At 40.0% G+C, this 17,042-nt stretch overlaps 1 protein-coding gene across 4 annotated transcripts in view; it reads left to right on the top strand.

The window, feature by feature from the left end:
• esyt2b (extended synaptotagmin-like protein 2b) overlaps positions 1 to 16,775 on the top strand; it is a 38,310-nt gene extending 21,535 nt beyond the window's left edge. For 2 of the 4 annotated variants that reach the window (XM_075452345.1, XM_075452348.1), the window contains exons 8-23: positions 1,494 to 1,614; positions 3,590 to 3,766; positions 3,969 to 4,051; positions 4,411 to 4,459; positions 5,346 to 5,435; positions 5,535 to 5,630; positions 6,472 to 6,573; positions 9,669 to 9,743; positions 12,014 to 12,100; positions 12,216 to 12,365; positions 13,450 to 13,805; positions 14,002 to 14,100; positions 14,193 to 14,324; positions 15,253 to 15,358; positions 15,585 to 15,634; positions 15,740 to 16,775. In XM_075452345.1, coding sequence (XP_075308460.1) covers positions 1,494 to 1,614; positions 3,590 to 3,766; positions 3,969 to 4,051; positions 4,411 to 4,459; positions 5,346 to 5,435; positions 5,535 to 5,630; positions 6,472 to 6,573; positions 9,669 to 9,743; positions 12,014 to 12,100; positions 12,216 to 12,365; positions 13,450 to 13,805; positions 14,002 to 14,100; positions 14,193 to 14,324; positions 15,253 to 15,358; positions 15,585 to 15,634; positions 15,740 to 15,812 — 1,846 coding nt within the window. In that variant the 3' untranslated portion in view covers positions 15,813 to 16,775. Of the gene's footprint in view, positions 1 to 1,493; positions 1,615 to 3,589; positions 3,767 to 3,968; positions 4,052 to 4,410; positions 4,460 to 5,345; positions 5,436 to 5,534; positions 5,631 to 6,471; positions 6,574 to 7,156; positions 7,220 to 9,668; positions 9,744 to 12,013; positions 12,101 to 12,215; positions 12,366 to 13,449; positions 13,806 to 14,001; positions 14,101 to 14,192; positions 14,325 to 15,252; positions 15,359 to 15,584; positions 15,635 to 15,739 lie in introns of all 4 variants that reach the window. The other 2 variants (XM_075452346.1, XM_075452347.1) reach the window with 2 other exon arrangements.
• The last annotated feature ends 267 nt before the right edge of the window (positions 16,776 to 17,042 follow it).

Genomic DNA, 17,042 nt, shown 5'->3' with positions numbered 1-17,042 from the left:
ATAAAACTATGAGTGACAGCTCTCCTGTCCGGGCTATATTGTGCTACTGTCTGCACAACGCTTTTATAAATGTTAAGCTCTAATCCTTTAGGTGTAGTTTAATTTGTACACTTGTGTTTTTTTTTGAGTGTTACTTTTTCTCTGTAAAGCACGTTGTGTTGCACTTGTGCTAGAAAAGCCCTTAATAAATAAAGTTTGGTCGAGTCAGGTTGAGTAATGAGTATCTAATTAAGTTGCCACTCTTATGCCACTTGTAAATGCATGCAGCTCCCGCTTTGGAGAAGCTCTTATGAATCCTGCATGCTGCTGTAGGTAAACAGGACATATTATTTTGTCATAATGGTTATTTTCATGTAGAATCTCTTTGAGACAGGTCTCCATGTGCCTCTCATGTAATATGCTCGAGTCTTTTGCCCTCTCTTGTGCTGTTCACGGACCAGTGTTTGGGCTAAAATGTAGAAAAAGCCAGATAGTCACACTGTAGCCTGCAGAAAAAAGTCTGTGTAAGCCATTTAACCAGAGTGGCTTGGAGGCTGTATGTCTTTTCTGTTGTAAGATTTGTTTTTGCAGCTAGAGAGCAGAAGACAGCGGCTGAAAGCCTGTGTTGGCACCCCTGAGTTTACTGTATTTTGACTTTGTTGCTCAGCACAGTCATTAGTGCTGTGACTGGATTTTTATGGTTTTAGCAGTAATGAAAATACCCTGGGTCTACTTCAACAAGACACCAACAATACAGGCATCATAAATTGATAACACCAATTGCATGTAGGCTGTTACCTAGCTACTGCAATTTTCTACATGAGTCGAGAAGTAGGAAGCACAGGGACAGGGTTCTTAAGCTTGTGTGTCAGTAAATTTGTATTTCTGCTTCTTGTGGCCTGGCCATGTTGTTGTTTCTCACACAACGAGTGTTTTCTGTGGCCCTTTTTGTAAAGTTTTTCTTTTTGGATTAGTGGAGTACTGACTCCAGATTATTTTTGGATCCCTTCCAGTAGATATCCCCAAGCTACATCTTCGATCAGGATACACATCGTGATATATTGACACTTCCTCTGTAGTGACACCCATATGTCTTGAAGGGACACCCTCAGCAATAACACAGCCTGATGAATATTTACTGTAATTCCATTTTCTTCTAGCAGTGATTGCAGTTTTCCAGTTGTGCCTCAGCAGCTAAACGAATAAAGGAAAGTCTGCTGGTAAATTCATTCGGTTCCCTCGTTGTTACTGTCATCCACATGCAGCCTTGAATCATCAGTGGATCAATTAGAGCATGAGAGGTTTGCTGGCCAGCAGCAGAAACATGCCCCAACTGACTCAAGCTTGCATACTTTGTTATCACATGTTAAACAGAAATATACCATATTAAACTGAGATCAAAGAGAGCATTTATAACCCAAGGGTACTCTTACTATCTTTTGAATAATTAATTGCTTTATTCTGTTTATCTTCCTCTGCCTCCCTTCTCTCAACTCTCCCTCTTGTCCTCACAGCGGCTTCTCCGACAGCCTGATTCAAGACATAATCTACAGTTACTTGGTCTTACCCAACCGTGTCACTATCCCACTGGTTGGCGACATGGAACTGGCCAAGCTACGCTTTCCAATGCCAAAGGTACTGATGCACTTATAAAGGGCATCCAGCTAAACACGACCAGCTGTAATGTGGCCTTGCTATGTGTTTGAGTTAGTTTGTAAGCTGCCAGTTTCATTGGGGAGGTCACGGTTAGTGCGTCAAAGCTCTCATGGGGTTTTCGTTCTTTGGTCTTCTCCTGGAAAATAAAGGAGCTGTTAGTGTTTTGCAGGTAACTCTCAGCACTGAATCACAGTAGGGAAAAAGAGCCACGGCAGCAAAAAAGGCACATCAAGGTTATGCCAATGAAATGTGTACCCATGGCAAGATGATAAGTTTAGTGTGTTTTATTGTAATTGACATTCCTGATGTGAGTCTAGTGTTATGTTTAGTTTATGCAACAATTATTCCATGCATGTATAACTTTTGGCAACTGTTCAAACTGATTTTTAATGAGGAACCGTAGAAGTTGATAGAATATTTAGCTGATGTAGGGAAAATGTAGGTTAAGATTTATCATGGATAATTTATGGCGTTCAGATGTAAGTTTGTTTCTGCTCTGTCTTGTTTTAATTTTTTTTTTTTATTCCTGGAAACATTCATAGAAACCAACTTGAATATAAGGTAGTTTCCCACTTAACATTACTTTGATATCAATATGTTTGCCTGTTTAGGGTGAACAATTAATTGCTTACAACAGTAAAGAAAAAAGGGATTAAGTTAGAATGGAAAATGATTAACAGAAATCCTGCTAAAAAAAAGACACCTGACATGTAGTATATGTATGTATAGTGTTTCTGAAAAGGTTAGAACACTGTTTAAAATAAGGATAAAAAACACCGCTGTGATTTGCAAATGATTACATTTATGATAGCTTTATTCCATTTTGAATTTGATGCCAGGATGTCTAAAAAAAGAGAAGACCAGTGGCAGAAATTTTTAAAGAGAAATGTTTTGTTATTCTTTTTTCATATTATATCAGCTGCTCAGGGGCTCCTTTATTTTATACATATATATTTAATTTCATGACGCTCCAAATGTTGTCACTGTGCGTCACGTTCGGATTGAGGGCAGACCAGTTTAGTACTTGGAGGGTTTTACTCCAGAGTCATATCATTTTAATACGTGCAGAAGGTGGTGTGCTGCCATATTCAAAGCCTTCCCTGAAAAAGAAGTCATCTGGATGGCAGCATCTGTTGCCCCAAAACCTGTTCATGTCATTCAGCATTAGTTGTGCAAGTAACCCATGCTATGTGCACTAATGTAACCCCATATAATCAACTGTATGCTGATGGTCTTCAACTTTCCAAGGATTTCCAGAAAGAATGAAAGATTTTAAATCACAGACCACAGGACAGTTTTCCACTTCACCTCAGTCTACCCTTTGTAGAGATTGAACTTTTGTTGATTTGTGGATGTTGCAACAAACTTACTGAACTTCATGATGTTTTCAGAAGTGCTACTGAGCCCATATAGTTTCTGACAGTGTTTCCTAAGAGGCCTGAAGATTACAACATTTTAATAACAGTATGTAATGAGAGATAATGAAATCCCCCATACTCTTTGCAAAAGTAAATTGAGAATCTTTGTTTTTGTTTAAGTATTTGCCCACACTGTTATTCACAGAGTGCTGTACCCCTTTCCTTCTTTACTTCTAAAAGACTCACCCTCACAAGGATGATCTTTTCATATCCTGTTGTTACTGAAGTAATTAGTTATTACATAATGCTCCAGGGATTTTGTCTTTTGTTAGTCTTGTCCCATCTTTTTTAAAACCTTCTGTTGAGGCTCATCTTGGCTGTCATAGACTAAGTTACACCCAGTTAAGAACTGTGGGATGGAACTGGAGTGCCTGGACAAAATCCACGCAGACGAGGAGAGAATAGATAATTATACAATGAAGCCATATTTTGTTGCTACACCACCTCTCATCAACACTGACTGCATTGTGGCCTCGAAGTGTTGGCTGGCTCTATTTCAGAGCCCCCTTAATGTTCCTCTCTGCATGTCTCCTCAGGGAGTCCTAAGGATTCACTTTCTGGAGGCCCAGGATCTGGAAGGGAAGGATAAATTTCTAGGAGGGCTGATCATGGGCAAGTCTGACCCTTACGGTGTCCTGCAGATCGGCAACCAGCTGTTCCAGAGCAAGACCCTTAAGCAGACCCTGCACCCCAAGTGGAATGAAGTTTATGAGGTGATGAAATATTGATGTCTCTCCAAATCCTCAAATCTCAGGGAAACTATAGCAATTGATTCATTCTCATGTTATTAGTTCCCACTGCTGGTAGTTGACTACCGCGTCTTGAGTGTGTCTTCCCCCAGATTGCTTTAACATACAGTCTATTGATTGTTCAAGCCGGTTTGATTAAGCACCCGCATGTTCATGTGTTCCTCAGGCTCTGGTGTACGAGCACTCGGGTCAGCATCTTGAGATTGAGCTGTTTGATGAAGATCCAGACAAAGATGATTTCCTGGGAAGGTGAGTCCCCCTCATTTCCTGCTCTGCTGTGATCTTATCATGCATCTTTTAGAGGAAATGAGGTGTGTTGCACCTCAACTGAGTGGCTGATAGATAAGAACAAGATTCTTTGCAATCCAGTTATGGGCTGTTGCTTGTAGACATTAGTCATACGGAAGCAGAAGTATTATCCCACAGTTAACAGCTCAAGGGCAAATGCAATTGATTTTATGCTCCAAGGATGTAATACTACACTCTGTGCTATAACACATAGCAGCAGTAGTCAATATCTGGACACCCTGTGCTAAAATTAATTGCCGTGATTTTTCTCTTTACTGTTGGTCATCTCAGTTTCACTAATTCTTTCACATTATTTGCAGCCTCATGATCGATTTAACCGAGCTACACAAGGAACAGAAGGTTGATGAGGTAAGATCCTTCACTGATATGTGCATACACTCTACGTCTTTAATTAAGCGTGTAAGATTTTTGGAATTTCTTTTCTTTTCGGTATTAAGATGAGATCTTAGGTTGAAGCTGGTAAGCATACCTTAGCACCGAGACTGGGAACAGGGGGAAGAAGGTAGCCAAGCAACAAATTACTCCAACTAGAATCTCTAATGCTCATTTATAAAGACATCAGAGTCTTTGTTCACAGGCTGCTGGGTTTGTGCTGGTGGCATCTATCTTCCATGCAAATCCAAGGAAGTTCAGCAAATGCAGTGCTCTGAACAGTCTCAGTAAACACTATTTTTCCTGCTTTGCTCACCAGTGTCTCATTCTCCTCACTTGCCACTCCTAATCAACACAGGGATGGGACTTATAAACTGTGATGAACTAAAGATGACAGAGGAACTGAATCTGGCTGCCACTGAAAGCTGTTTTCGCAACAGATCAACAATAGCCACTTGAGACAAGCACTCTGAAAATGATGTTTATGTGTTATTGAGTTGCCTGGCAACCTCAAAGTTATTGTCCCCAATAAACACATTAAGATGTTTTTTTTCAGATGTTATAAGAATTGAACGTTTCATATCAATAAGAGATGTTTACAGATGTTAGTTTTGAGATTTGACTTTTGGGTTTCATGTGTGCGTGTGTGCTGGCTAAGCTAACCAGTGTCAGACATTTTTCCTTTAGCACACCCCATAAAGGTTTTTGAACTGATTTTTTTAACAGTTCATTACAAAAAAAACCCATGAGATGTTCTTCAGTGACTTCACATAAACACCGTTTGGCCTCATAATTTCCCTTTAGGGATAGATAATAATAAAAGTGTCCTTCAGTTTAATTCATTTCAGTTCACTTGTTGCAGTGGTTTGAACTAGAAGAAGCACCTACAGGGAAACTCCATTTAAAACTGGAGTGGCTGTCTCTGTTCTCCACTCCTGAGAAGCTGGACCAGGTACAGACTCTTGATTGAGCACAGTAATCATTGTCTGCCTCCGTTTATGTGTTTGCTGCTGATAATGCCGGCTGTGTACACGTTTCTGTGTCCAATCAGGTGCTCAGAAGTGTGCGCGCCGACAGAAGCCTGGCCAATGACGGACTGTCGTCGGCTCTGCTGGTCGTCTATCTGGACTCAGCTAAGAACCTGCCAGTAAGATGCTGTGATGTTCACTTTATTTTGATGCTGAAACTGCTACCTCTCTGATGCTGTGCTTGCGTTAAAATAAAGCATTCTGCTTATGCAGACTTCTTGTTCTCCATCTTAGCGTACATCCACCAGCACAGGAACGGTTTGGGAGAAATGCCAGCGTGTTTGAACAAGGATTATTGGTCACTGATTAGTAGTGCCTCATGTTCCTGTTACTTAACCACTGTGTTTACTCTTTGTGACTTTCTCTGTTTACTCTCCATGTTCTTTATGTTCCATGTTCATGTGCTCACTGATTTTAAGATCAATCTAGCAACACTGTCTGATTTTCTTCGTAGCATCTGGCCTCTTCAGATGGAATCTCTATTCTCTTAAACTCCAGAGGCTTTTTCAAAGCACTCTTACATTTGAGGCTTACTGTTATTTTAAATCTCTCTCAAATGAATTATGTTTTAGAGCGAAAGCCTTGATTTGATCTGCTCCTGTTTGCAAAAGCATTGTGATTGTCTTATCCATTCTAAGCCATTGAAATTGTAGTTAGGATGTGCAAAGTTTCCTCTTAAGGGCTTACAGCTTACAGCAAAATGGTTGCTGCTTTTCTTCGATTAGCTTGTCCAAACTTCTAAAGCCTCAAAAAAGAAGCCATGTACATTTTCAACTTTATTTAAGTGTCCTCTGCACACCAACAGCAAAACATAGTCTTACACAGTCTGTAAATATCCTTTAATCCCTGAGTTGAATAATAGAATGGGTTTTGAGCATTGTATCAAGAACACAAGATTTAGTTATCTTAATTCTCATAAAACCTCTGTTTCCTCTGTATTCTCTTTCCTCTTCACCCAAGAGTGTCTTCACAGGCAGCTTAGGCTGTGGAAACTTGAGTGAGAGGAGAGCATCTGGCCTAGTCTTTTGTGAGAGCAATACATCTGAGTATAGAACAATATGTGTGAGTCTTCCAGAGCTTCTGCATCTTCATAGTGTTAGCATTAGAGGTGTGTGGGTTTACCAGTAACAGTGAGAGTCTTCAAAGGTTTTCCTTTAAAGCATGTACCAGCTGCATGCTTCTATTGAAATGTCCAATAACCATTAACATGACGCAATGCAGCAAAGCAAGCAGGTCCTATCCGCTTCTTTGTCAGATTTGAATTCTGGCACATGAGGTGCTTAGTTCAAGGCTGAAGTATAAGATATTTATGCTACAAATGTCTCACTGGCAAAGTTTGTAACTATCTGTCAGTATCAGTGTGGAACTGTTCAGCTTGTTAAAAAAGTCATATGGTGTCTAAAATGATCTCCCCCAGGTCTTTCTTGCAAAGAATACTTTCATTACTGTTTTCATCGGTAGCTCCCCTGCAGTGTCAACAGTCTCAGCCCCAACACTGCCGTTCTTATTTATTTACCAAGACGCATACATATCACTTTTCAGGAAGTTTCTTTATAGTTCTCTGGGTTTTTTCTCATGACTCTTAACAATGCCAGCTCATTCAAACTAACTGCGGGTGTGATTTTCTCCCCTTTGTGGCTTAAAGAGCAACCTGTCAGATTTCACCTTTGATGGGTTGAAGCAAGTCTCAGTCTTTAAGGCGCTGAAGGTAATGTGGGAAAAATGGTCTGCATGAACAGATCACACCTTGTGTCTCCCCTGTGCTGGCCCTCAAGTGCACCATCCAGTGTCAAGTGATTGTGACGATTATCGCATAAGGAAATTGAAACTGTGCATGAAGATGTGTTACACCGTGGTTGTGCTCCTTTCTCCTGAATGACACATCATTTTCACATTTCTCAACTCATGATCCTGCATGCAGAAGTCAAATTTTGCACTCAAAAATGTTGTTTAAGGAGAAAAAAAAGTTGCCTCCGCTCTCACACTAACAGAGTCATTTGTCTGCCTGTTAACCACATGCACGATTTGGATTTGCTGCTGATTTGAGCAAATGGACTTTCAGAACAAACTTGCAGAACGACGTGGCTTTGGGAGCAGAATGTGGGCAAGTGTGTTTGCTAAACAAGAATCTGATCATGTTGGAATTTATGATCAGGAAGTCATGATAAAAAATGCCTGGCCCCTCAGGCTAGCATTTCTTCTTTCCTACAGAAACAAAAAGCATAGGTTTGCCCCACACATTCAGACAGAGCAGATTAAAGCTGGCAGTTAGTGGTAAAAACATTTCCTGCAACAACTATGATTGGCATGTTTAGCAGCCACCGCAGTAGCTGACATGATGCGCTGCAGTACAATAACAAAGCATAGTTTCAGTTTGCACCAGGAAATCAGTTGCTGCCTCTTTCCAGCTAACATGAGATGTTTTGTTTTTTTCCAAGAAGTTTCAAGTCTTACATCGTCACATACAATGGCCCTCCCTCATCTCCACTGAACAGTATGTGTGTGTGACAGCTCATTCTATATCAGTTTTATCTTGTGCTACACAGCAGCAGGAATATAGGTGCTTTGGTCCCCAACCAGCAGTTAAGTCTTTGTCATGCTCAGGTTGACACTCTGAGGGCCTACTCCTCCTCCGTCCTTAGAGATTATGAACACAATGTTGCTCCCTCTTGACACTCTTAAAGTGTCTTATAAAAGGTGCAGCCGTCCAGTTTTTTTCTGTCTGTCCATACTTGGACATTAGAATTGTGGTTAAAATGGCAACAGCAATTTTTGCTCACATGCATATGTGTGTGTTGGGGTGTAAATACTCAAACACAACGGTGCAGACCAGTGTGAGCTTCAAAGAAAACCCTTGCCGTCACTATTTTGGCTAACATGTTTGACGACCATACAGACATGTCTCTGAAATCAGAAAGGAAAGTAAAAGAGCACCAGCCAAAAAGTGACATTTCTTAACTTTTCTGGATAATCTTAATACACTTCATAATAATATTCATATGGGTGCACAGAGCAGTCTGTAAATCACTTAGCACAAAAGAAAGCCCTGCCAAAATGTATCTTATATTTACACGTCATTGAGTCGATCGGGACTCCCTACTGGTACCGACTTTCAAAATTTGGCCATGTGTCAACTGTCTTATTAAATTTAACTTTCCCCATAACTATAAAAGTCATTATTAAAGTATAGACATTTATACAAAGTGATTTAACTACACATTTATTTATATAGTCGTCATTATTTTTTAACTTTTATTGGTAGTCTACATGTATAATAGCCAGAATAAGTCCCGGTATAACGGGGTCTTACTGAAACATTACATTTGTCTGATATCTCTTTGCAGATCTCTCTTTAGACACTAAAATCTGCGTCCTCCATTAGTAACTACAAAATGAAAACAGAAACATCCTATTAAAACTTAGCAGTCAAACACACAGTTACAATTATGATACCGAATATCACCTCTTTCCTTTGTTTTCTTTAGTTTAGTTAATACTAAGTGAATCTCATTCTAATATTTACTGGATGCATCACAGAAACAAACTGATTTTAATATTTACAGTTTGAGGAGATCAGTCTCCTGATTCGGGTGAGGAAAAACTCTTCAGAAGCTGCAGCAGTAGGACATATACAATACAAGCAATTAAAGAACCTAATACATACATTACTTGTAATAAACCATGCGCACCTGTTTAGTGCCATGTGCCTTTCTCAGTTGGAGCTGTTGCATATTAAAAGATTGTTATAATATTCTGCACCATGATGCTTAATTCTCATGCTGGTGAGAAATAGATTTCATACGTAAGCTAAACCCTCCTGGGAAAGAGAGATCAAGAGGAAGACCTGGCCTGTAGATGTTTGGGGAATTCTCTGTTAGGAATACTGAGTAATTCTTAGCTGTCAGAAGTCAGCATTGCTAAATTTAGCTTGCAGAGGAGACAAAGCCTGGCAGTCTCCTTGGTAGCCTCTCTGCCCGCAGCCCTGCTCATCTAAGCATACGGGAATCTTCCCTCCTGTTTTGAACGACAGACTCTTTCAACGTTATGTGCTTGACAAAGTGTCCACAAGCTCGGAGTGTGATTGCACAGCTCATTAGGGAATTGTGCGTGTCGGTGTGGACAACCAGCTGACACATCCCTCTCTGATTGTCTAATAGTCAGCCAAGAAGAGCAGCAGTGAACCCAGCCCTTATGCCCAGTTCACAGTTGGACACAAGACACTTGAGAGTAAGGTGAGTATGAAAAGAAGAGTATTTTTACACTGGCAGAACTATTGAATTGATTTGTCCTCTGATGTTCGATTCTGTCAGAGAAGAAAAATGTTTTACTTTTGGTATTGTGTAATGTTTTCACTTCTGTTATGAGCAGCTGAGCAATCAAACACTGGATCCAGCAGTTATTTTATTGTGCTCAATAAGGTACTGAAGTCTAGCCAAGACAACTTAATTTCCATCGAACTTCCTGTGATAGAATACACCCCCCCCCCCCCCCCCCCCGACAGTAAAAGAGAGACATTGCAAAATAAAAGACATAAGATGAAGAATTACAACCACAAAAGCACCATTAAGTGCAGATGAAGTGTGTTTAACAGCAATATTGAGTGGGTAATATCTGTCGAGCATTTAAAAGGTAACATACGAAGAAGGAACAACTTAAACAGATAAGCATATGGCTGATTTTGACATTTTACTGCAGGGAGGAATGTAGCAAATTCACCATAATGTAGCTGTTTTGCAGGGAAGGCAGAGAAGCTGTGAACTGATTTGCTTTGAAATGAAGTGGTGAAACAGTAGCTGGGTTCCCAATAGATTCTCCCTGTTGATATGCACGACTTTACAGAAGAAATCTATTTAGGCTGGGGGAAAAAATGAGGCTTTTTATTTGCATTTTGAAGACGTGTATAAGTGAAGGTGAATGGAAATCTTAAAAATGAAAAAAAACGTCCTCTCAAGAAGACTTGATAGGCAGGAAGGGTGCTATACATCAGTCTGACTATCGGCTCACAGGAACATCTGGAGCGTTGGTGAACATCTGTCTCCTTTTTAGAGCTTTGTTAATCTCTCTTTATGGTGTGTAATGCGTCATTCTACGCTGCATAGTTATGTCTCTGGTGTAGCTGTAGGTTATACGTCGTAGTTGGCAGTTGGGGGTCATCTTGGGGCACACAACAGGGGCACATTTAGTTATGTTTGTAAATGTGCATACACCAGTTTGGTGTATAAAAGTGAATTACATCTAACCTGCAAAGATTAAAATGATGTGACTCACCAACTGTGAGCAAATTAACATCACTCACCAGCGTCTTTCCAGATATGGTGAAATAAATAAAGATATTTTCAGAGATTAAAGTAATTCCTGAAGAAGAGTTTTCTCCATTTTCCTCTTGTGGATGTGCACCACAGTTCGTACAACTGTGTCCAGTTTGTACAACTACTTCCTTTACTTAATTGTAACCACTGGCAATACAGTCAGTGGAATCGTGTCTGAAGTACATTTCTGTTTTGCATGTTTTAAAAAGATCCATTCAGATTTGCTTTGTCAACGAATGGAAACATGAACGAACGAACTGAAGTTTTATGTCCACATCAGATGAATCAGTGCACAACAATTTCCAAAGTTCCATTTTTTTTCATTATATCATTTTGTCTGCTGTCAGTGTCACAGTATCATACAATACTCACGTTACAGCACAGGGATTCAGTTTAATGTGTAGGTTTACTGCAGTTCCCAGAAGCTGTAAGTCAGTCGTAGGCAGGGATCAAATCTGTAGCAAATTTTTTTTTTTAAATTCTCTGCAGATGGCAACAAATTGTGACTCGAAAGTTGCTGAATTTATGTAGAATTGAAAGTTTGCTTTTCACTCAAATCGTTAGCCGCCATCTGCCATTAGCAGCATTAAAGAGAGAATTGTAAGCCCTGTGGTTGGTGATGAATTTGATTTTTTTTACTCAGGACCTTTTTGCTTTTCTTCTGTTCTTTGAACGCATGTTTATTTGGACTGATGTCACATAAATGATTTGGCAACTTCCAGAGGCAAAGGCTTGACCGGAAAAAAAGAAAGAAAAATTTGTCACCTTGCCTACAGCGGGCTATATTTAGTCCTGCTCCTGTCTCAGTTGTTTACATAGTTTGTGGTCTTTCTGACATGGTTCTTTCTGATGTGGAGTTCAAGAAACCCTAAAGCTGCCAATCAAAACCTCATTATTTCAGTTAATACTCCTTTTTAAAAGGAGTCATAAATCTCTCTAAATTGAATCAACGTTTCTTTATCAAAGGAAAAGCATGTAATACATGTAGAAATAGAGATAATATTTAATATTTATTTTTTTTGGCAGATAGTCTCGGGTTTGTATTATTAATGCCTTGTTATTGATATTTCTACCTCCAAATGAAAAATACCACAAGACGTAAAGGCACCACTGACACATTTTGTCAGTAGAACGGCCTTTTTATGTGTCTTTTTATGAAACTCTAATAAATGATCACCTTTGTGCCCATAAAGATCCGGTACAAGACCAAGGAGCCTCTGTGGGAGGACTGTTTCTCATTCCTCGTCCATAATCCCAGGAGGCAAGAGCTCGAGGTGGAGGTAACGCCACATTTTTGTTACTGATAACATCTGTTTATTAGAACCTGAACCTGACTTGTCCATAACTTGATTTCTTTCCTCTGCTTTTTTTTCTCCATTTTTTATTACTGCACAGATAAAAGATGACAAGCACAAATGCACCCTGGGTAACTTGACAGTGCCTTTGAGTGGCCTGCTGTCAGAAGAGGACATGACACTGACTCAGTGCTTTCCTCTCAAGAACTCGGGGCCCAGCTCCACCATCAAACTGAAGATGGCCCTGAGGGTATATATGGAGTGAATCCCTGCTTAGGGGGTGCATTAGTGATGCACAAATTATTCATTGCAACCAGAGGAGACGTCCAAAATCTGCAGATTAGCACAAAAAGACTCGTGAGAAAGTTATCAAGCGATACGACATGTCTGGATTAATAATGTCTCAGAGCAAGCCTTAACAATACCGTAACTTACTTACTAATTTCATGCTCTCAGCTCTCAGTTCTATGTCAACCCCTCACCGATTGCTTATGTAAAGCTGACAACAACTTTGAATCATTTTGATGCTTAAATGTGGTCTTTGCGCAGTTTTGTTTCGCTTCACTTCACTTTCACTTGTCACTTTCGGTTTAGAAGACAAGAAAATAAAACAAGATGCTAGCAGCTAAAAAGGCTTTAAAGCGGTGATCCACAGCCCAGAGAGGTGTTCAATGGACAGGAAAAAGAAAAAGCTGCCGAGAGCGATCCATTACTTATTGCGATGATTGGACAGTTGTTCTCTGGGAAAGCCGTTTGACCAAATGTACGTTGTCGTATATCACTTAGTTTAATCCTTAACTAAAAGTGCTAATGGCAATATTTTGTCGGTTATTGCCTGAAAACATTAGAGAGTAAATGGCTCTGACAATCATGACGCTGAGACTAATCACAACTGATTAAATCAAAAAGATTAATGTAGCCACAACAAATGATTGACTTTTTCTGGAATAGCATTTGCCTCTTGGAGCACAGCTAATGTACCAACAAATGTAATGAAAATATAATGGAAAATGAAAACTACTTAACAAGCACAAAGACATTTTTGTGACAACTGTAGCAAGAAACACGTAAAGACAATGTAGACAGATTTGTGGTAAAAACAGCCACAAACACACATCAGCAATAATAATAGAATAATCTATTTAGAGCACTTTGTCTGATTTATTTTTGCCACTAATGTTATATGAAAATCCCCCAAACTTTAACTTGATATATATACAGTACATATATATATATGTAGAGGAATGGTATGCCTCACTGCTCCATTGTAATTAACGGAGGAAAAATCTATCACAGCATTTTACACCTGGTACTGTCCTCCTGTGTGTACGTAGGTCCTGTCTCTGGAGAAGCAGGTATCCTCAGACCTGCCGTCGTTCGTCCAGGTCAGGAAGTCGAGTTTGCCGCAGCCAGCCGCAGCCCCCTCCCTGAGACTGTCCGTCTCTGATTCCCCGCTGCTTCCACCCACGCCCCCACCGCGGCCTACGCACGCCTCAACCCTCACCCTGCAGCACCACGATGGCGAGCCGTACTCTGCCAGCCCGCTCCGCAGCACCTCCAACCTGAGCATCTGCATGTCGAGCTCCCAGAAACACCTGTCTCACAAGGAGTCCACCCCCAGCCTGGCCTCGGATATCTCTCTGCCCACTGCCTCCTTGGAGCTCCAGCAAAGGCTTCGTCAGCTGCAGAAGTAAATGCCTGATATGATATACTACTTCATTCAAGTCCTGCAGCTGCCTGTGTTAAAATGTCATCTTGATTTTAAGAGTCCATCTTTATAAATATTTGATCAGCCAACTGGGCAAGCAGTCCATCTGTTATAATTGTATGTGTATGTGTGCTTCAGCACCTGGAAGTGATTCTGACTGACTTGTGTGTGTTAATAGTGGCTCGGCCCCCAGCCAGTACCCCCTGGGTGAAGTCAAGCTGACTGTTCGACACAGCTCCCAGAGGAACAAACTCATTGTGGTGGTGCACGCCTGCCGGTGAGGTCCAGATTGCAATGATACACTGAATTTTGAGTTCAAACGGTTTTTAAACGGACTTATGAAAAGAGTTTTGTCATGTGTGTCCTCAGTAACTTGATAGCTTTCACCAAAGACGGTTCAGATCCCTTCGTACGCCTCTATCTGCTGCCTGACAAAAGCCGGACGGGGAGGAGGAAGACGAGCACGATGAAGAGGACTCTCAATCCTGTCTATGATCAAACGTGGGTTTTCGACTCTTACTTCCACTTTTAAGTGACTCATTATCTGATCTTTTTGAACTTCATGTGTCCAATCGTCTGGCAAATGTTTCAGCCTCTATGCAGTCGTATCGTCATATTCATTTGATGTCTGGTTGTGTTTTAAGTTTTAAGGTTGTGTTACCTTTGAAGCTGCTTTTCACTGTCAGTTTTGATGATTCGGGACGTTCGGTGGTATTGCAACAATTCTTTCTATCAGTCTACTTCAATTCAGACGTCAAAGGAGCAGTCTGCCAACGATTACTGACACCAAGCTGGAGAAAGCAAACATCTCCAATGCTGTCCACTCACCGTCTAGCAACAAATTCCATCTGTATTGGAAGCCAAACCTTCCTGTTGAGGAGGAAACAAGCAGCTGCTGCATCTCATCTGTGACTTCCATCTGGGAAAAGTTATGCCAATGTCTCTTTTTGTTTTCCGCCTTCGTCCATCCCAATTAGATTCTCCTCGTCACGTCTTTGCATTCTTGACGCACCTCTGCCTGAATTTACATTACATGATGAGTATGATCCTCCATGACTTAAATGTTTACCCTCAAAGGTCCCACAAAACAGAATCCACGACCTTTAGATTGTCTGCTTTATTCCTCTTCATAATCCCCTGAGCAGTACTCTTCTTCTACATCCATTATGCATTTCAAAACAATGAGATAGTAAATGAGTTTTGGATGATGTAACTGTAAAACCTTAACCAGGACTGTTGTGAAGTGGCGTACTGGTTGATGTCCCTACATGGAAACCATAAATACATGTGGCCTTCACGGATCAATCCCCCTCAAGTTCCTGTTTTTGTTTGCAGAGAGGAAAAATCTCTTTTCTTCTCTTATGTGGAGGAGACAAAGCCGATGGCATGTTAGGTAGCTTTTGTAAAATGTTTATATTTGTGTTCGTAGGTTTGAGTTTAGTGTATCTATGGTGGAGCTCCACAGGAGAACTCTGGATGTAGCAGTGAAGAACGGAGGGAGCATCCTGTCCAAACACAAAGGCCTTCTGGGAAAGGTAACTGCAGCCGGTTTTCATTTCTGCCACTATTATAAAAAGCAGTATTTTAACACCATTTTGTTTTGATAATGTCATACTTTGTGACGTTTGTTCTGGAAGCGTTGCCTTCCGTGTCTGTGTATTTATTCTGAAACGTTGGGTTTCCTTTTTATTCGTTATGCTTTGCAGCTCAGTACCTTCATAAAAGAAATACATATTTCTGTCTCTTTGTTCAAAACTGCAGGTGCTGGTAGATTTAAGTGGGGATGATATATCAAAAGGATGCACACAATGGTAAATATTCCTTTTAGCTTCTTCCTGTGCATTTTTTAATGATCTATAGTGCTCACGTTAGTTGTTTTTAGCTTGTTAACTTCATGTTCCCATTTTGTACTGCAGGTACGACCTAAGTGAAGATGGTTTGTCGTCTCAAGGGTTAAGAAGTAGTCAAGATACCCTCCTCACATTGTGAAACCACCTCTCTGCTATACAAAAGCGATTCTGTTCATCTGCAGACACATCACGCTGCTGTATTCATGTTTGTTTTTCATATAAACTATAAAAGGAATCATTTTAGCACGTAAGACCTTTTTTCAGACATTTCCTGTTTTATTTCACAGTCATGATTGGGAGATATTGTAATGAAACACACTAACTGCCTTGTCTCTGTTTTTCAGTGTTTTATGTAAATATCGAGATGCTAGTATTTATGGTCATGAGAATTTGCAGGGGTTTTAATGGCATTATTTTTCCTTAAAGGAAATTTTGTTGAAATCTGTCCAAATTCTTTTTCATTTCTGCCCAGTTTGGCAAAATGTGACAAAATTCAGTTTTGTTGTGCGTGAAAAAGAAATCTAAAACCAAAGGAACAGATAGAATAACAAATGTGTTTTCTTTTGTTTTATGTCATGCAGTGTTATTTGTTTGTTTATCTATTCTTCTTCTTTATGCTTGATTAAAAACACGGAATGCACATATGCAAGTTATGAAATGTCTGCTCTGTATATTTGAGGAGATTTGTGCAATATTGGTTGGATTCGGATGGTCTCAGATTTTGAAGAAGGGGCATTTTAGGGCTATGAACAAGTGCTGTACATTACAAACAATATAAAGGCCACTTGAATAGGGTTTGATTGTTCTCAAACCAAAGGTTATTCAGAGGAATTTAAAAAGTATCAGCAGAGTAAATAATGATTGAATTTTGTGAGCAGGTTGCATAAATCTGTTTTGATGATGATGATGCATCAATGTCTATGCTTGTATATGTTTTTGCAATGCAGTTATAACTGTTTGTTGGAACTTTTAAAATAAATTTCTTGTTATATATCCTGTGCCTTAAAAACCCACAATGTAATATTTTGCCTTCTTAAAGTTATTACTTAAAATGATATGATGCCTGATGGATTTTGATGAATAAATTGTTTCTCTTGTGAAATTCCGTGTGATTTGAATAATTTTTCCCCCTTCGGGAATTTGATACCAATACATAGCAGATTATTTCATCATATATATTTGAGCTTGTTGCATACTTTCTCTGGAGGTTTTGATCAAATCAATAAGCGAGACTTTCTACAGAATAAATTAAATCACGTGCCTTGCTAAAACGCCATGTGAAGACTTGTTGGCTCTGGAAGTGCAGGCTTTGGTAGACACGTTGCATTATTGGTGATTTGTCGCCATCAAGTGGTTCAAGAGTGAAACA

The sequence above is a fragment of the Odontesthes bonariensis genome, chromosome 20, assembly GCF_027942865.1.
Source record: "Odontesthes bonariensis isolate fOdoBon6 chromosome 20, fOdoBon6.hap1, whole genome shotgun sequence".
NCBI classification, from domain to species: domain Eukaryota; kingdom Metazoa; phylum Chordata; class Actinopteri; order Atheriniformes; family Atherinopsidae; genus Odontesthes; species Odontesthes bonariensis.
This window is presented reverse-complemented; position numbering and strand designations above follow the sequence as displayed.